Here is a 20,412-nt window from a genome sequence, read left to right on the forward strand (position 1 = left end):
CAGTGGGTTGAAAGGCAAATTACAATTAATTTGAGTAATTTAGTGATTCCCTTAGTTTAATGCCTCATTATTCACAACAGCAACAGTATTTCATCAGAAGCTTTAATTATTGTATTTGGTGAAAATGTAATGCTAAACTTGCGTCTGAGGAAATTATATTTTTGAGTTCCTTAACTTAAACTTTGCAAATAAACTATTTTTCTGCTTTTCTCAGACAAAGCAAATAATTAAAATCCAGGCGTTCCTCAGAGCAAATAAAGCTAAAGACGACTACAAAACCCTGAGTGAGTATTTAAATATTTTGTGCATTGTGATTGAGGTTTTCTTTGCGAATGAAGGTGGAATGTGAGAATCCCACCCTCAGCTGTGAATCATTTCACTGTCTTCTCTTGCACTCTGCAGGTCACGTATTGGTGCGTGATATTAAGGTTGGGCGGGTTGAGACTTGTACTAATCCTCTGCCAGTGTTACTTATTAACTGTTCGCAGGATGTTCTGTTTCTGTCCTATTCATTTTGAGTTGGAGAGGGCAGAGGGGGTGCAGTACGCACCAGCTCCATCATGTCCAATTCCCTGATGTTTTGAGATTGGGATTCCACCCTGCTGAACTGAGAGTGACCCCAGACCTTGCAGTGCCAACTGCCGCTCAATCTCGTCGCTGCAATGAAAACACAATTCCTATGATGAGGCATGGATCCATAACAATTCTAAGCCATAAGTCTTCATCCAACAGCTCTGTTAGTGTTCTGGTTAGTGCCCTGTGTTCCTTGCCACTTTGTAAAAGTGATCTGCGTATTTAGAAAGTCTGGTTTCATAGAATCATAGAATCCCCACAATGCAGAAGGAGGCCATTCAACCCACTGAGTCTCTACCGATCACAATCCTACCCAGGCACTATCCCCATAACCTCTGAGCTGCTTGCTGCTCTTTTTACTCCTTTCCTTTCCCCTCCTTGTCTCCCTCATTAATTGAGCTTCAGCTACTTTGGTGTACGGAGTCAACAATTCAACCCCTCAAGCCTATTCTACCATTCAAAGAGAATAAAGATCAAAGAGAAAGAAAATTATAGCACAAGAACAGGCCCTTAGGCCCTTCGGCCCTCCAAGCCTGCACCGACCATGCTGCCCGACTGAACTAAATCCCCCTATCTTTCCAGGGACCATATCCTGTCTTCCAGTCCTATTCATCTATTTGTCAAGATGCCCCTTAAAAGTCACTATTGTATCTGCTTTCACTACCTCCCCCAGTAGTGAGTTCTAGGCATCCACCACCATGCTCTGTAAAATAAACTCAGTTACATCATGGATGATCTACAATCCTCAATTCCATTTAGCTGCTTTAGCTCCATATAACTTAATAAATCTGGTCGTCTGAAAGCGCTGATTATCCTAGCCTTCAGCCTTTTGGGGAAAGAATGATTGGTTCCTGCTTTATAAAGTAGAATTAAGCTTAAAGTATGTATATTAGTCAGTTTGAATAAGTCAGTGCTGCACGTTTTGTTTTACTGGAAGCTGGTTAAAGCTTTCTTCAAGTTCTCAATCTCATCACTGTAGTGAAAACGCAATTCTTATGATGAGACGTGGATCTATAGCAACAATTCTTAGCCACCAGTCTTCATCCAACAGCTCAATCAGGAAATGGGCATTTTGTTCTGGTCAGTGCCCTGTGTTCCTTGCTGCTGTGTAAAAATGATCTCTGTATTTAGAAAGTCTGGTTTCATAGAATCCCTACAGTGCAAGAGGAGGCAGTTCGTTGCGCCTGGGGTCACCCTCAGTTCTTCTAGGAACAAAGCTAGTGGAATGATTTTCCTGCTTGATGATAGTTGTGGCTACCCCGAAAATACGGTCAAATGAGATCTCCGCAATTATCTGAGAACAACTGGCGAAACACCTAAACAAATAATCATACCTCAAAGCTGTGTTAGGACTTTCAATTAACCTTGCCTTTTTGCTTGCAGAAATGCAAATAACGTGTGATTAGAAGCTTTTTTGGGGTGAATCATCTTTGTAGTTCAATGGTCTGATAGAAATGAGAATGGTTGGACTGGATAGTCATTATGGACAGCTCTTTAACAAGCCTTGTGAATAACTCTGGGCAAAACAAACTGGTAACACACAAACAGGAACATAAGAACATAAGAAATAGGAGCAGGAGTAGGCCATCTAGCCCATTGAGCCTGCCCCGCCAATCAATAAGATCATGGCTGATCTGTCGTGGCTCAGTTCCACATTCCCGCCCTCTCCCCATAACCCTTAATCCTCTCGCTTATCAAAAACCCATCAACCCGCGTCTTAAAAATATTTAGCGAGGCAGCCTCCACCACTTCAACGGGCAGAGAATTCCAGAGATTCACCACCCTTTGAGTGAAGAAGTTCCTCCTCAACTCCATTCTAAACCGCCCCCCCTTTATCTTGAGGCTATGCCCCCTAGTCCTACTGTCCTTTCTGAGTGGAAAGAGTCTCTCCACCTCTATCCTATCCATCCCATTCATCATCTTATATGTCTCAATGAGATCTCCCCTCATTCTTCTAAACTCTAACGAGTACAAGCCTAGTTTATTCAGCCTCTCCTCATAGTTCAACCCCCTCAACTCTGGCATCAGCCTAGTAAACCTCCTCTGCACTCCCTCCAAGGCCAAAATATCCTTGCATAAGTACGGCGACCAAAACTGCACACAGTACTCCAGCTGCGGCCTCACCAGTGCCCTATACAGCTGCAGCAAGACCTCCCTACTTCTATATTCAATCCCCCTCGCTATGAAGGCCAGCATCCCATTAGCCTTCCTGACCACCTGCTGCACCTGCAAGCTGGGTTTTTGCGACTTGTGCACAAGGACCCCGAGGTCCCTCTGCACCGTCGCCTGCTGCAGTTTTTTGCCACGTAAGTAATAGTCCTTCCTACCATTATTCCTACCAAAGTGGACCACCTCGCACTTGCCAACATTAAATTCCATTTGCCAGTTCCTGGCCCATTCGCCCAGCCTATCTAGATCCTTCTGTAGACTCTCCACACCCTCCGCGCAATTTGCCGTTCCACCAATCTTGGTGTCATCAGCAAATTTTGACACCATACACTCGGTTCCCTCCTCCAGATCATCTATATAAATGGTAAATAGCTGAGGCCCCAGCACCGACCCCTGGGGCACTCCACTACTCACCAACCGCCAATCCGAATAGCACCCATTGACCCCCACACTCTGCCTCCTATTAGACAGCCAATCCTCTATCCACGCTAACACCCTACCCCCAACTCCATGCCCCCTTACCTTCTGCAATAACCTCTTGTGAGGTACCTTGTCAAACGCCTTCTGAAAATCAAGAAAGACCACATCCACCGGCTCTCCTCTATCCACCGCCCTAGACACATCCTCATAGAACTCCAATAAATTCATCAGACACGACTTCCCCTTAACGAAACCGTGCTGTGTCTGCTCTATCAAGCAATTCCCCTCAAGATGCCTCGCTATTTCCTCCTTGATGACAGATTCTAACATTTTACCTACAACAGACGTTAAACTAACCGGCCTATAATTCCCTGCCTTTTGCCTGCCACCCTTCTTAAACAACTGAAGCCTCTGAAAGTTAGCTTGAAGGCTGCCAATGTGATGTTTCTTGGGAATTATGGAACTGATTATGGGCAACAGCATGGATAGGATGAGATGATTAAAAGACCTTCTTTGTCAAGGACAGAAGGTACGGGTAAAAGCTATAAAAGTTCATAGAAGGTGCATAATATAAGGATAGGCTTTTACTACAGGGTTTAAACAAAAACCTCGTCGCCGTTGGACACTTTATATTAAAAGGAATTTTTGCAGCACAACTAACTCCTGCCCAGAACATGTCCAGATCCACCCCTGTAAAGGGGGTATAAAGGAGAGGTTATTGAAGGAAGGTGGTGGAGAGAAAGGTTGATGCATGCTAACATTCTTGGGTAGTTTGAGAATTTGTGAAGACTTGAGGCACCAAGAAGAGAACTGCTTGTGTATGTTGCCATCATGCCTGATCCAAGAGTAGGAGCAGAGTGGAGATGGCGAGGAGTGTGTGTGATGAGGAATGAGTGCTAACTTGGGAATTTAGTGCAGAGGACGAAGGATGTGTTCCATTTTATACCTTCTATCTAGCCTCCAGTAATTAGTGAGTGTTTAAAAGCATTCAGTAAGTGAGCAGTTAAGTGACTGGTGGTGAGTTTTAAGATGTTATCCCTCTAAATGGAGAAATCAGTTTAAACTGATGCTGACAAGATATTAAATTCATAGATTTTGTTAAACTCCTGAACATAATTACAGATAACATTTGAGTGATATTTCTAAATTTGAAACCTAATCCGTTAAATAAAACACAATTAAGATAGGGCAGGTGACGTTGTAGCTGTATCCTGTGGGAGCTGTTAGTCACCAGTGTGATCCATGGCAATCTCATCTGCCTGCAGCTCAAGGTGTTTGGGCTCAGAGTTGATAAGCTGGAATCCGGGAGAGGGAGAAGTTACCTGGAAGCTGTCACACCCCTTGAGCAGGGTACATCTGGTTGGGTCTGTGGGCCAGGTGCATGGGACTGCAAGTGAGGCAGGTACAGGGCTATAATAAATCTTGGAAGACTGAAGTCCCTTCACCAAAACCCCTTTATTTACAAACTCTAACAGCAGTACACAGGGTGCTAGTAGTTAGCAGTCTACCTCTGGGGGTGTCAGAGGAACCAACACTCCTGGTTAAGTACAAGGCAAAGACTCCCTGATTAGCCCATCAGTTGGGTTCTTAACCAGGGCCATCTTTTGATGCCAACCAAATAAACAAAATCCAATTAACTCAGGGACAATTCAAGAAGGGCAGCTCCCTAAAAAGAGGGGAACCGCCCAAAACAAAAGACAAAGTGGACAGGAAACTTTAAGCATCAAATTAAAATGTGATCAAAGGGGTCAGTAATACACCCAAGTTCCTGTGGTGCCCAGCGAGCACAGAAGGCATTATCAGTGCCCTTGGGCACCGCATGCTCCCTCTCCAGGGATACCCAGCCACGAATATAGCCGCAGTAGAGGGGCAGACAGTCAGGTTGCCCACTACCTGGACCTGTAGATGGCATGCTTTGCCAAGCCCAGGAGCAGGTTCATGAGGAGGTCCTCCTCCGCCTCCCTCTGCACTGGGTACCCATAGCTCAGGAGCATTGGACTGAAGTGCAAATAAAACATCAATAAAAGATTTTTGAGAAAACTGAAAAGGTTGTGCAGCCTATAACATGAAACATTGATATGGCCCTTGGACTCCACAAGATTGCAAAAAGGGCACACTTGGGAGCTTGTGAACGTGTACAACCTACTACTGTACAGTATTGCTGCATGCAGCACCCTCCACCCCAGGTGCCCAAGATAGTGGAGGGAGATCCCACCGTAGAGGGACCTCCACTGGGGACCTGTACCTCCCAGTGGCAACACAGCTCACCAAGGCGTGTCCAGGTGATGGGCAAGGATGCGATCGTAGAAGGTGTGCAGCAGCAGCCTGTATAGGAAACGCCTCTGTGCGGTAGCAAAGTGCACAGAGGGCATTTCCGTGAGGCAGCTCATGCTGTGGGGCACCTGACCCGGGGGGGGTGGTGGTGGTGCGGTTCTAGGCTGGGGTCAATGTGAAATTCCGTCTGAGCACGGGTACACTCGGGCAGGATCCCACCACACATTTGCGCCTTCTCGAGACCATGTGTATCCTCAGGTCCGAGCATGATCATTCTAAAGTCTTGGATGGCTTTGGCCACATGTCAAACGGCCATCCCCGCACACTCAGCGAGCTCATGGGGGTTCATTAGCCCACTCCTCTGCTACCCAGCACATCCCTGATCCTGGTCACCCCGGCATCCATGGCCCTCCTCTCCGCCAGCTGCCTGAAGTTATATGGCTGCAGGAGCAGATTCTTGAGCAGTGGCTGCCGCACAAGAGCTGCTATTTCTGATGGGGGACAGCTGCGTTGCGAGGCGACCGTATTCCAGATTTTGAGAAGGTTCTGGTAAAAGACAGGCAACGCCTGCGAGGAGTTCTGAAGACACCCCAGATTTATGTACAGGAGCTGCATGTCAAAGTTCAGACCGTGCACCTACCGGAAGAAAAACGTCATCAGACTATCATGGAGGAGGTTTTACGTAAAGGCATCTTTGCAGGGTCTGGAGGTGGAAGGTAGCCACCTGGGTGCTAAGGCACACCAGTGTCTAACTGCCCTCCCTAAACAGGAGATACAGAACCTCAGCAGGGACCCAGTAGTCTGTTGTCCCAGAAGAACCGGACGAGGGTTCTCTGGATGTTTGTAACAAAGCCAAGGGGAGGGGGACAAAGTGACCAGCCAGTACCACAACATGGAGGTGATCAGCTGGTTTGTGAAGAGAACGAGAGAGAGTAAGACAGCACTTGGAGCGGTCCTGTCCAGTGACTCAAACGAGTGGTGACTTTGGTCTCCAACTCCTGCCAGTTTGCCCGCCAGGATTCCTTAGCAGGGCAAAGATAGACTCCCAACTAGAGGAGGCTGATCCTGCTCTGGGTGAGAGGGTCCATCTCTGCCACGGACCGACCAAGACTCTGGAGCATTTGGCCCAGTTGATCCTAGCAGAGGACACGGTGAAGTACATGGCCTAGCACTAGCGCATCCTCCGCAAGTCAGCCAGGTCCGTGAATATGAGGAGCACGTCATCAGCGTAAGCCAACAGGACCACCCTGATGCCCGCAAAGAGTCAAAACCGACAACTCATCCACAAGAGGTGCAGGAATGGCTCCATGCAAATCGAATACAGTCAGCCGGACAAGGGGCAGCCCTGCCACACTCCTCTCCTAAAGTGAAGGGACACCGTCAGGGACCCGTTAAGTTTAATGAGATCCACTGCGGCTGAGTACAGTAATCGGATCCAGCCGACAAAGTATGCCCTGAACCCAAATGCCTGCAGAGGAACCTTAATCAGGGAGGTCATACTCTTATAGGTCAACCTCAATGGCCTGATTGAAGTCATTACAGAGGCTTAAAGTAGTAATGGGGGAACCTTGGTTATCCAACAGATCTGAGGATTTTCCAGCCTGTGTAAGTGAGAGAAGGGACTACAGGGGCGATCACCAAACTGACCATAGTAGTGTGATGCAGGAGAGCATTCAAGGTGGAAAAGTGAAGAGGAATGCAACTGTAGTAAAGAACAGTATTGTTAGTGGGATAGACAAAGTTCTCTATTCCTGAGTGCATTAATTCTGAAGGCTGTGTTGCCTGGCCCAGTATCAGGGTTAAGGGCCCCTCCAGCCTGGAGTAGAACTTGAGTGCTTCACCCCACCTCAATTTTTTTGGGCAACAGCCCTTTCGTTATTATGAAATGCATCTCCCATCTATCTCTAAGCAATCGCTGACTTAGATTCTGACATTGTAGTTCATCGTTTTATTGGTTTTGTCGATTGTGACTTTTCACTCTTGGGGTCCAACCAAAGAATCATCTTTAGCAATTTTAACAACACATAGAGGATGTGTTTCACCCATTTCACCTTTCTTTGTGGAATGTTTTACGTGTAGTTGCATTGTATTGTTTCTGCCATTTTGTGGGGCCACTGTAATTTCAGGGCTATCTCCTCGTGTCCTGCTTTTGCTATGTTTGGTATTATCTGTACTTCTGATCAATTTGCATTGTGATTCTGAACCCAAGTCTTATAATGTGAATTACAAACAGCACTGGTCTTGGGGCATTAGGGCAACTGTGACTTGAGCATTCCCCTTTAGCGAATAAGCATTTTCTAACCTTCAGGACCTTGCTCATCCATAACCCAGCCTTGCTTTGAACCCCACCATTTTGAGCTTAATTAGAAAATTTTCACATACAAAGTTATGAAATGTTTTTTGAAAATCTAGGTGAGCATCATGGAGTTTTCCATTATTGATTGATTTTGAGGGTATTATTTACTCAAAAATATTGAGCAGATTGGTTCGGCAGAACCTTCTGTTTGCTTAGCAGTTGTATAGATAAACAATCATCAATTACTTACAATGAATTCCATTGTATTATAATGAGTCTGGTGTGTTACTTTTTTAAGCTATTGATTTAAAATTAATAATGATACAAATTTGAGAGATGTGGGGAAGAAAACTTTCTCCGCTTCCTAGACCATACGTTGGGTGTAAACGTTTTTTGTGGTATCCAGCACCAAATGAGAATATGTTAGTTGATTACATTCTCTAGGAGTTGGCTATGTCATGGCCTTAAAGAGTACAAATTATTCAAACTAAATGGAGCCATTCTTTTGGAGAGTGCATTTAATCAAAAGGATAGAATCAAAGAATCCCTATAGTAGAGAAGGTGGCCATTCGGCCCATTAAACCTGCACTGATGACAATCCCACCCTAATCTTGTAACCCCATATATTTACCCTGCCAAACCCCCCCCAAAAGTAGGGTCAATTTACCATAGCCAATCCAACCTAACCCACACATCTTTGGACTGTGGGAGAAAACCCATGTGGGCACGGGGAGAATGTGCAAACACCACACAGACAGCGACCCAAGCTGGGAATCGAACCCGGGTCCTTGGCGTTGTGAGGCAGCAGTGCTACCATGATGCTCCATAAAATGACTTCAAAAATACTAGAGCGAGGCTGGGAGAGTCAGAATAAATGTCTCATGCTTGTTCTTTTTTCTATATTCCTATCTGGAATTACTGATGATTCCTGCCGTTTGTATTCCCTATAAGATCCACTATAGCCAGCTTGTCGAGGCTTCTATGGTAACGTTTTCTAAATCTTAATCTAGAACACCCACCCCACTCTGCTAAGTTCCTGTCCAAGATCCATCATCTTGAATTGGACAAATTTCCCCATTCTTTCTTTGTGGGGTTAAATTTCAAAAACTTTCATGAACAGCATTGTGGAGATGCCTTCACCACACAGACTGCAGTTCAATTCCTCAGCTTCTCAAGCAATTGCCAAAGGAGAATAACTGCTGGTCTAATCAGTGACGCCTACATCCTGTGGAAAAAAAATAAATTTTAAAAGGTTGTTCTTTCGATTTTTACTTCGGCAATTTTATCTGTTTGAGTTACTGAAGTCAAAAATGTTTTGGTTATATTAGGTGGAAACCATGACTACTCTGAAGGCAATTGCAAAAGCAAGTTGAATATTGGGATGCATTGTCAGGGACAAGTAAATATAAAACAAAAAGTACTATTCCGTTTCTATATCTGACCTCGTCTAGAAACGGTGCCTAGTTTGTCTCCTAGTGTGATAATACAGCTCCTTGAAAAGTTTTTTTTGTTTGAAGGCCCTTGGTTAAAATAAGCTTAAATGCAATGGAGATTTAGCTATAGGAAAGTGTAATCTTTGAGAAGAGGCCTACGTACTACAATGAAAGGAATAGACCCTGTACATGTGGGCATGCTATTTGAGGATTAGGGAGGAGCAAGATACATTATTTTAAGTAGTGTGTTAAGTCTGGTGCAAAGAGGTGGTGCTTGTAGAGAGGTACAGTATGTAGAACAAGTTGCCACATGTACAATTATTATAGATCTACTACAGGTATTCAAATTAGATTTTTCCTACATTTATCTGTGGTTTTTATTCGGATGAGTGAAGTGGATGAGATAATGGTGTTGAATAGGTTGCACTATTAGTGTGGGGCCAGACTGATGGACCAGCTGCTTTTTATCTTTCCTTTTTAGTGTTGTTTATGTAATCAAGGTTTAAAAAGCCCAGGTCTCTCGCCATTTCTCGCACCTCCAACCCAAGACTAATGATCAGTCTTGTTGCTCACTCCCTGCCCTGACTTCATGCATGTCCCCCTTGAATCATCATGTCCAAATCTGAACACTATATTCAGCATGTTGACTGATTAAATTACTGTACAATTTAATTATTACTTCCTCTGATTTGTATTCTATTATGTGTTTCATAGAAACATACATAGAAAGTAGAAGCAGGAGTAGGCCATTTGGCCCATGTTTCAACTTGATTACTGTTCAGCCTCAGCTGGATGTGTTGACCAATTATCTATTAAGACTCCTTTATCTTTTTCATCTTCATCCATAGCTATTGGATTCATGGAGTGTGTAGACAGTTTAAGTGAAGGGAGGGGGAGCACTGTAACAAAACTGTTATGCTCCATTCATCACCTGTAACTCCTAAAGCTCCGCCTTTCTCGATCCAAGCAAACCAGCAAAGATGTACTAGTGGTAGATTAGGGAATGTTCCAAGGTACAAGCCAGTGAAAAGCTAATGGGCAAAACTGCTCACCAGTAATGTTCACAACAATCTAATTCCCTCTTGTACACTTATTGAAATTTATTCAGCCATGTTTCTGTTTAAAGCAATTTTTAAAATGCAATGTTTCTGCACTTTTATCCAATGATTGGTAATACACCTAAGGGTTCCAATGTATTGGTGCTGCCTAGGCAAGGCTAGGTAAAATCGTTAAGTTACCTTCCCTAAAGGATTTGCAAGCTGATTGGAGTTTTATGACAATCCAGAAGCGTTTTACTGTAACCAGCATTTATTTCCAAATCATTTCAAATGAATTTAAATTCTCCAGTTGACATAGCGGGATTTATCATCACTTTGTCTGGTTTATTAGTCTCATTTTCAGGATTACTAGTCCAGCAATATAGCTATTACACCACCAAACCCTTGCAAGCAAAGTATCATAAAACTTTCAATACATTGACTTGCTGCAGTGCAGCATTTCTCATTATAATTAAGGTATGAACTATAGTTAAAGTGTGAACTGGACAATAACCATTCAGGTTTTCATGATTAAATATCTCAATTACAGGCTTTGCCAATGACGTGATACTGAGTTCAGTGCACCAGAGATTGGTTCAACTTATGTTAGTTGCTCTGAGCCAGGTCAATTCTAAAGCACTGTATTTGTAGGGATTCAAGCCGGACTCCAGCTTTATGTAAAGGTGAGGACAGGAACCCCTCAGCAATGCTGTTTTGTTCATACATCTCGGAGGATTTGTGCTTTGGTGGCTGGGATGAAACACTGCCTTCAATGGAAAAAGGGCCCGGAGGTTGGAGAAAATAAACTAATTACTTTGCAAGCATTGCTTCAGTACAGAAGTTCCATCTTTTTCCATCAGGAAAAAAGATACAAAAGACTGAAGTCATCTATAAACCAACTCAAGGACAGCTTCTTCCCTCCTGCTATCAGACTTTAGAATGGACCTACCTCACGCTAAGTTGATCTTTCTGTACGCTGTAGCTATGACTATAACACTACATTCTGCACTCTGTCCTTCCCTTCTCTATGAATGGTATGCTTTGTTCGTATAGCATGCAAGAAACAATACTTTTCACTGTATCCCAATACCTGTGACAATAAATCTAATCAAATATCTTATTCTGTCTGTTTTTCCTCTTTAGTCAGTGCAGGAGAGCCCCCATTGAATGTTGTGCGTAAATTTGTTTACCTGCTGGATCACAGTGACTTGGACTTTCAGGAGGAGCTGGAAGTTACAAGGATCAGGGAAGAAGTCGTCACCAAAATCCGATCCAATCAGCAACTAGAGAAAGATCTCAACCTGATGGACATTAAGATTGGGCTTCTAGTGAAAAACAGGATAACATTACAGGCATGTTTCCCTTCTTGGATTCTTCCAAAGCCAACCCTTTTCACTCACTCCCATCCTTTCTGTTTCCTCCCCCACCACATTCACCCATACGATTCCCGCCTGCTCAATCAGCCTAAAAAATTACCCTCCCTCTCTCCATCTCCCCTTTCTTCACCAATCCACACATCCACCCCACTCCCCCTTTACAGAACGGTTCACTCTGTAGCAATCTGAAAAGTTGATACTGTTACATAGAAACGTAGAACAGTACAGCACAGTACAGGCCCGTTGTGCCAAGCTATGTCCAAACCCAAGATCAAGATAATTTCCTTGAACAGTGTGTGTTGGAGCCGACGAGGGAGAGAGCTATCTTGGATCTGGTGCTATGTAATGAGGCGGGTAGAATTAGGGACCTTGCGGTGAAGGATCCTCTTGGAGAGAGTGATCATTGTATGGTGGAGTTTCTGGTGCAGATGGAGGAGGAGAAAGTGGGTTCCCGGACACGCGTCCTTTGTTTGAATAGAGGGGAGTATGGTAGGATGAGAGAAGAATTGGCAAATGTGGACTGGGGGAGTGCGTTGGAAGGTAGGTCTGCTGAGGAGCAGTGGAGGATCTTTAAGGAGATCTTTCTTGGTGCTCAGCAGAAATTTATTCCGATGGTTAAAAAGGACAGTAGGAAGAGAGGTAATAAGCCGTGGATAACGAAGGAGGTGAAGGAAAGTGTTAAATTAAAAGCGGAGGAATTTAGAGTAGCTAAGAGCAGTGGGCGAGAAGAGGATTGGGAAAGGTTTAAATGTCAACAAAGATTGACAAAGAAGTTGATAAAGGAGGGTAGGAGAAGCTATGAGGCTGGGCTAGCACTTAATATAAAAAAGGATAGCAAGAGTTTTTATAAATATATAAAAAGGAAGAGGCTGGCTAGGGTGAACGTTGGTCCTTTAGAGGATGAGAAAGGGGAGCTAGTGGTAGGGGATGGGGATATGGCTAAGGTCTTGAATAACTTTTTTGTTTCTGTCTTCACGGAGGAGGACGTGAATAATTTGCCGGGTGTTAGAGATGGAAAGGTGGTAGGAATGGAGGGTCTTAATGACATTACTGTTACTAGAGAGGTGGTGCTCGACAGACTGGAGGGGCTGATTGTGGACAAGTCCCCAGGACCGGATGGAATGCATCCGAGGGTTCTGAAAGAAATGGCGGAGGTTATAGTGGATGCCTTGGTGGTTATTTTCCAGACGTCGCTGGATTCCGGGGAAGTGCCGGAAGATTGGAAAACGGCTAATGTTACGCCGTTGTTTAAGAAGGGTGCCAGGCAAAAGGCGGGGAATTATAGGCCGGTTAGTTTAACGTCTGTGGTAGGTAAAATGTTAGAATCCGTCATTAAGGAGGAAATTGCGAGGCATCTTGAAGGGAATTGCTTGATAGGGCGGACGCAACACGGTTTCATTAAAGGGAAGTCGTGTCTGACAAATTTACTGGAGTTCTATGAGGATGTGTCTAGGGCAGTGGATAGAGGAGAGCCGGTGGATGTGGTCTTTCTTGATTTTCAGAAGGCGTTTGACAAGGTACCTCACAAGAGGTTATTGCAGAAGGTCAGGGGACATGGAGTTGGGGGTAGGGTGTTAGTGTGGATAGAGGATTGGTTGTCAAATAGGAGGCAGAGAGTGGGGGTCAATGGGTGCTATTCGGATTGGCGGTTGGTGACTAGTGGGGTGCCCCAGGGGTCGGTGCTGGGGCCTCAGCTATTTACCATTTATATAGATGATCTGGAGGAGGGAACCGAGTGCAGGGTGTCGAAATTTGCTGATGACACCAAGATTGGGGGAAAGGCAAATTGTGCGGAGGGTGTGGAGAGTCTGCAGAAGGATCTAGATAGGCTGGGCGAATGGGCCAGGAAATGGCAAATGGAATTTAATGTTGGCAAGTGTGAGGTGGTCCACTTTGGTAGGAAGAATGGTAGGAAGGACTATTACTTACGTGGCGAAAAACTGCAGCAGGCGACGGTGCAGAGGGACCTCGGGGTCCTTGTGCATGAGTCGCAAAAACCCAGCTTGCAGGTGCAGCAGGTGGTCAGGAAGGCGAATGGGATGCTGGCCTTCATAGCGAGGGGGATTGAATATAAAAGTAGGGAGGTCTTGCTGCAGCTGTATAGGGCATTGGTGAGGCCGCAGCTGGAGTACTGTGTGCAGTTTTGGGCGCCGCACCTGCGCAAGGATATTTTGGCCTTGGAGGGAGTGCAGAGGAGGTTTACTAGGCTGATACCGGAGTTGAGGGGGTTGAGCTATGAGGAGAGGCTGAATAAACTAGGCTTGTACTCGTTAGAGTTTAGAAGAATGAGGGGAGATCTCATTGAGACGTATAAGATGATGAATGGGATGGATAGGATAGAGGTGGAGAGACTCTTCCCGCTCAAAAAAGACAGTAGGACTAGGGGGCACAGCCTCAAGATAAAGGGGAGGCGGTTTAGAACGGAGTTGAGGAGGAACTTCTTCACTCAAAGGGTGGTGAATCTCTGGAATTCTCTGCCCGTTGAAGTGGTGGAGGCTGCCTCGCTAAATATTTTTAAGAAGCGGGTTGATGGGTTCTTGATAAGAGAGGGGATTAAGGGTTATGGGGAGAGGGCGGGAAAGTGGAACTGAGCCACAACAGATCAGCCATGATCTTATTGAATGGCGGGGCAGGCTCGAAGGGCTAGATGGCCTACTCCTGCTCCTATTTCTTATGTTCTTAAGCTATCCCACCCCCTATCATTCTGGTGTGCTCCATGTGCCTATCCAATAACCGCTTGCAAGTTCCTAAAATGTCCGACTCCACTATCACAGCAGGCAGTGTATTCCACACCCCAACGACTCTGAGTGAAGAATCTGCCTCGGACATCCCTCCTGTATCTCCCACTATGAACCTTAAAGTTATGCCCCCTAGTAACAGCTACATTCACCCAAGGAAATAGTCTCTGCACGTCCACTCTATCCCCCTCATCATCTTATAAACCTCTATTAAGTCACCTCTCATCCTCCTCTGCTCCAAAGAGAAAAGCCCCAGCTCCCTCAACCTTTCCTCATGAGACCTACAATTCTGTGTAATTTTTAAAACATCAAATTTGATGAGACTCCAGATGTCTCAGGAAGCAGGTACTTGTATTATCCTTCAGAAGAGATGACAAGAGAAATATTGACTCTGCAGAATGGTTGGCTGTGTACAAGAGGCTGTGTATCCGGTTTGAGAAAGCAAATCGTGTACCTAATGCTTTTCTGTTCTCCCAACAGGATGTGATTTCCCACAGCAAGAAAATGGATAAGAAAAACAAGGGCCAGGCTGTGGAAGTAATTTCGGGTGACAAGCAAGGATTAAAATCACTCAGCAAGGAAAATAGGAAAAAACTGGAAGCATACCAACATCTTTTCTACCTGCTTCAGGTAGAAACATCTACAAAGTGTGTCTCTGTCTGTGCGTGTCTGTCTCTGTCTGTGCGTGTCTGTCTCTGTCTGTGCGTGTCTGTCTCTGTCTGTGCGTGTCTGTCTCTGTCTGTGCGTGTCTGTCTCTGTCTGTGCGTGTCTGTCTCTGTCTGTGCGTGTCTGTCTCTGTCTGTGCGTGTCTGTCTCTGTCTGTGCGTGTCTGTCTCTGTCTGTGCGTGTCTGTCCCTGTGTCTGAGACAGTATATTCAGCATCAAGTAAGGTAGTTCACCATCATTATCACTTGTAGCTAACACTAGCACGTGATCAGTTATCTCTGGAAAGTGGGGCACAGCTTATTTTTGGTCCGTCGACTGATTGACTTTACCTGTCAGTGTCATGTATTTGAGTGGAGGGGTAAAGGAAGGACTCAAATATCTCTGTGCTGTTACTCTGTGACAGCATTTCCCAGATGTAAATGATAAATTAGTCATATCAACCAAAATATACATTTCTCTCATTGCCCATTCTATGTGACATTCTTTCATAATACTATAATATATTTAGCCATCATGTCAAAACTGTGCATTTTTCTCAGTAGTTTCTATTAAAAGAACTTGGATTTAAATCCCATTCTTGACTTCCATTTTATTTGTAATGGTCTTCCTCATGTTTGAATTGTATTCTTTTAACTGGTGTCATCAAACAAGTTGGAAGATCTACCAGCCAAATTGAAGGTATATTGAATGTGGTCACAGAGTCTACAAATTGAGGCTGCATGAAAGAATACTGCCCAGAGGCAAAGAAAAAAGTAAGGGTACTTCTGAGTTTCACCTGGTTCATTTTGGCTGCAAAAGTGTCCTCTTTTTCTGTCTCAAACATACCTTGGTTGTCCAGTGCGCTGGCATTTGTACATAGGAGCAATTGGTAAATGGCACCAGTACTTTGAGCACTCTTCAATGTCAGACTCAGAGTGAGAACAGCAGCATGGAAATAGTTTATTGCCTTGCCCACTATGTGAGTTTGTGCGCATGACCAAGAGGAATCTTCAGAAGAATGTATGTTTAAATTTTTTTTAAAAGATTCACCGTGCTGTTATAAATTGTATGTAAGCTAACCTGATAACGCAATGTTTCTGTTTATTTTCTCTCAGACGAATCCAACCTATTTGGCCAAATTGATCTTCCAGATGCCTCAAAACAAATCAACTAAGTTCATGGATACTGTCATCTTCTCCCTGTACAACTATGCATCAAACCAGAGAGAAGAATGCCTGCTACTAAAACTCTTTAAAACTGCTTTGGAGGAGGAAATCAAGTAGGTTGGCTAGCTGGTCTTTCCTCTTTCTAGCTCTGAAGAAAGCAGTGATTTGTGTTTGGGTGTGGTTCCACAGATATTGGCAGCCCTATTGTGCTGTATTAAACTGACTGTTGACTTGCAAGCATAGGTGATGTGTGGCAAAAGAACTTTCAACTGTCAGTGGTTACTGGAGAGCAATCAGGAAGCCTTACTTATGTACCCACCCAACCCACTCTTAATTTTGTTGCTCCTTGCACTCCCCTTCCTCAAGCTGCAAAACAATGAGCACACTTATAAAGGTTCCACCACTATCCGAGCAGAGGTTAACTAACACTGCACTGGCCAGGGATTGGACTGGTCTCACTCGAATCATTTAGCCCTTGTCCCATTTAAGCAGACAAACTGATTTTGAAAATTTTAAGTTGTTTTGACTGCAAACCTTTTCTCCTTAAAACTCCCCTTGCGATGAAACAGCGAGCCTGGAACACAATGTTCATAATGACACTGGAGCAGAATTGAGTGGTATCAGATGAGAAGGGCAGGCTTATAAAAATATGTGCTGCTGGACAGCTGGAAATCAGCTGCTTGAAACAGTAACAAAATGTGACTGAAGGCACCAGCAGTAGATCTTTGATAAATGGATCATTTAACAAAACTCTCATCCAATTAAATATGTGAATATAAAATGAGGAGTTTTATACGAAGTGCAAGGTCTCATGTTCCTGCTAGCTAGCAATGCAATATATAATGTACAACAGCAATAAGATATACATCTGTAACAGTTAGGACTCATGATTAATCTTTTATATGAAAAAAGTCATTTGCATATTCCTTTAAATTAAGTACAGAAGGGAGAATGGCTTTCTATTATTGTCTCCTGTGTATTCAGATATATGAATATGTTGGATGTGTTTAATGTATTGCAAAATATGAATTTTTAATTGCCTCAGTCATCCCGCTTGATACTTAGCCAGAGGCAAACAAATAGCTCAGTGTCACTTGACACTAATATCTAACATTTACAATTTTAATCGTCTTTAATGAATATATGATCAAATATCATGGAATACAATTAAGCTTTTAACATTCAAAAATAAAATTTCTGAAACATAAGCTTTCACCACACGCTGCTGAAATTGTACCGAGTGCTTTTCCTTTGGAGAAGAGGTGAATTATTACTGCATAACGTTACTCTTTTTTTTAACCCTTACGTTTACTATATGCAGGTCCAAAGTGGACCAGATTCAAGATATTGTAACTGGAAACCCCACAGTCATCAAGATGGTGGTCACCTTTAACCGTGGTGCACGTGGACAGAATGCACTCAGACAGCTGCTTTCTCCTGTGGTGAAAGAAATTATGGAGGATAAAACACTCACTATAAATACAAACCCAGTGGAAGTGTACAAGGCATGGGTGAATCAGATGGAAATGCAAACTGGTGAAGCCAGGTTGGTCATGTAATTGGCAGATTACTAAGTGTGCACGTTCGCCTATTTTTTAGCATTGTGTTTAAATCCAACAATTTTGTCAGCACAGAAAGTGATCATGTAGCCCTTACACCTATGTTAACTCTCTGAGTGAGGTTTTATTTAATGTACTCCCATCTTACTTTTTTTTCTCCACGGATAATCCCATTCCCTTTGTAACGTTGTTATGGATTCTACTTCCATCGCTGGTTCTGCATGCCAGTTCGGACCCAAGCATTCTTTCCCTTCATTTTTTAAATGCTGATCTTCAATTTACAACCTCTAGTAACTGACCCACCAGTGGAAATAGTGACCCGTCCCAACACTTCATTTAAACTATTAAGTTATCTTGCATTGTTCTAATAGAACCAGTTTCAGTAGTGTATTCTCATCACGAACAAGCCTCTCATCTCTAGTACAATATTTTCATGGACATTTTTGCTAAAGTAATTTGTCACAAATGTCATTTAGGGAAGGAAATCTGCCATCTTTACCTGGTCTGACCTTTTTGTCACTTCAGGCCCACAGCAATACAGTTGACTCTTAACTGCCCTTCAATGTGGCCGAGCATGCCACCAAGTTAATGGGCAAAAAAATGCTGGCCTTGCCAGCAACACCCATATCCTATCAAGAAATGAAGAAAAAAATATACTGAAGGAGATGTCAAAATATGATGTAATCTGGAGAGATGGCTTTTTAAAAATAAAATCCTGAGCGTACTTTGAGTTTCTCCTTTCCATGTTGTTTAATGATGGCACAGTTGTTAGCACTAATACCTCACAAGCGCCAGGGACTTGGATTTGATTGCTGGCTTGGGACACTGTCTGTGTGGAATTTGCATTGTTCTCCCCATGTCTGTGTGGGTTTCCTTTGGGTGCTCCAGTTTCATCCCACAGTCCAAAGATGTGCAATGGTGGATTAACCATGCGTGGCGTCATGAGGATGGGGGGGGGGGGGTTGAGGAGGGGGTGGAATTGAGCCTGGATAAGATGCACTTTTGGAGAGTCAATACAGACTTGATGGACCAAATGACCTCCTTCTGCTCTGTAGGGATGCTATAACAGCTTCCCTTTAATGAACACTCAGCATGAGAATGAAATTCAACTACGCTAATTTCCCACACCCCTTCTTCACCCCCCTCCCACTATAACTCATTTTGCTATTACATTCCATCCAGTTACCTGATTGAAAAGCTAATCCAACTCAGAAGTGAAAGATCAACCGGCGAGTCTGGAATTCAGACATTTAGAGCTTTTATCTAGAAATGATCTACCCTCCGTTTGGGAGAGATTGGTCCAATATTTATTCAGCTAATGTTAACTAGATTAAATTCAAAGAAAATTTATGTTTCATCAGAGATGATGCTAGGATGTTAGCAAACAAGTTTCTAGCGTGCACATTTGAGCTCCCTACACTGTTTAATGTGAGTAATTGACAGTAAAGGGGATCTGTTAAATTCCCAGAATTAGCCCCAGTTTCGTAAGAGCAGCATTTCAAAGAAATATGTACCAGAAAGTAGGAGAAAACATAATAAATTATAATGTTTTTGTTTGACTCACCGTTTATGGAATTCTTTCAATCCAATCTTGATTACACATGTTAACGAGTTGATTTGAAACAGAAATCCTGATCTAGAGATGATCAGATTTCAGCATGTTGCTGAGCTAACGTAACTTGCCAAATAAGAAGGCACTGTTGAATAATAAAATTGGAAGTGAATTACTGCCTATTGCTATATTTCAAACTTGCTATAATGTAAGGATTCATGTGTACAAGCACTCAAACTTAAAAGTGTTTGGTGTTTACAGTGTAGATAATGAAAGCCAGAAAGTACACAGAACATAGAAAATCCTCAAAAAAGCAGATTAGAAAGGATGAAATTATGCAACAGCACTGAAACAAATCCTCCTTCAAAATTGGAGACTAAGTGTAATTTCATGGAACTATGCGATTTACTCTTCATTGATAAGCGACGGAAGTGGTTATTGTGGGCTGTCACAAACGCTTGGCAAAGAATAAATTAACTGAGGCCTGTGCATCATCAAGATCATCAGAGACCAGTTTGCACCATATGCCACGGGCACAATGCCTTGAATGTTTTTTTTAAATACAAAAACAGAGATAGACCCTCCTCTCTTCAAATAATCTTTCAAGGGATATTCATTTTGGTATGTGCGTAGCAATAAAGAAATGCACAATTGTTTTCTTTCTTTCTTCTTGTCTGTTCTATACCAGCTTTCTCACCCTTTTTATACCCTATCCCAGATGAGAACAGTTTCCTACGCACCATTTCTCTGTGTGTTGCACAACACCTCTGGCCGTTAACGTATAGAGGGATTTGGGCCAAATGCAAGCAGTTGGGACGAGCTTAGTGGTTAAAAACTGGATGGCATGGACATGTTGGACTAAAAGGCCTCTTTCCATGCTGTAAACCTCTATGACTCAATGACCTACAAGTAGACTTTTGTGAGTGAAACATGAGGGTAATATGCTCGATCCTGTTCTTTATTCATTTTTGTCAGAGCAAGATAATTAATATAATTTTTTTTAACCAAATTGTGCTTTTTAAACCTGTGTGCCCCATCTGGGCTTTAAGTTAATTCCCAGCGTAAACAAACTTTTAAAGAAATAGGTCCTCCTCTTGCAACCTCATCTGCCTTCTTTAAAAATATCTGGGATTTTAGCAAGGGTGAGGAATGGAAAACCATGGACAGACTTATC

The 20,412-nt window shown here is 43.4% G+C and overlaps 1 protein-coding gene across 1 annotated transcript in view; it reads left to right on the forward strand.

Moving 5' to 3' along the window:
- iqgap2 (IQ motif containing GTPase activating protein 2) overlaps window positions 1-20,412 on the forward strand; it is a 323,133-nt gene that overhangs the window by 228,321 nt on the left and 74,400 nt on the right. The window contains exons 22-26 of the mRNA XM_080189314.1: window positions 215-284; window positions 11,346-11,554; window positions 14,797-14,946; window positions 16,077-16,240; window positions 17,449-17,673. Coding sequence (XP_080045440.1) covers window positions 215-284; window positions 11,346-11,554; window positions 14,797-14,946; window positions 16,077-16,240; window positions 17,449-17,673 — 818 coding nt within the window. The remainder of the gene's footprint in view (window positions 1-214; window positions 285-11,345; window positions 11,555-14,796; window positions 14,947-16,076; window positions 16,241-17,448; window positions 17,674-20,412) is intronic.

Source organism: Carcharhinus amblyrhynchos, chromosome 5, assembly GCF_965287045.1.
Source record: "Carcharhinus amblyrhynchos chromosome 5, sCarAmb.v2.hapA, whole genome shotgun sequence".
NCBI lineage: Eukaryota > Metazoa > Chordata > Chondrichthyes > Carcharhiniformes > Carcharhinidae > Carcharhinus > Carcharhinus amblyrhynchos.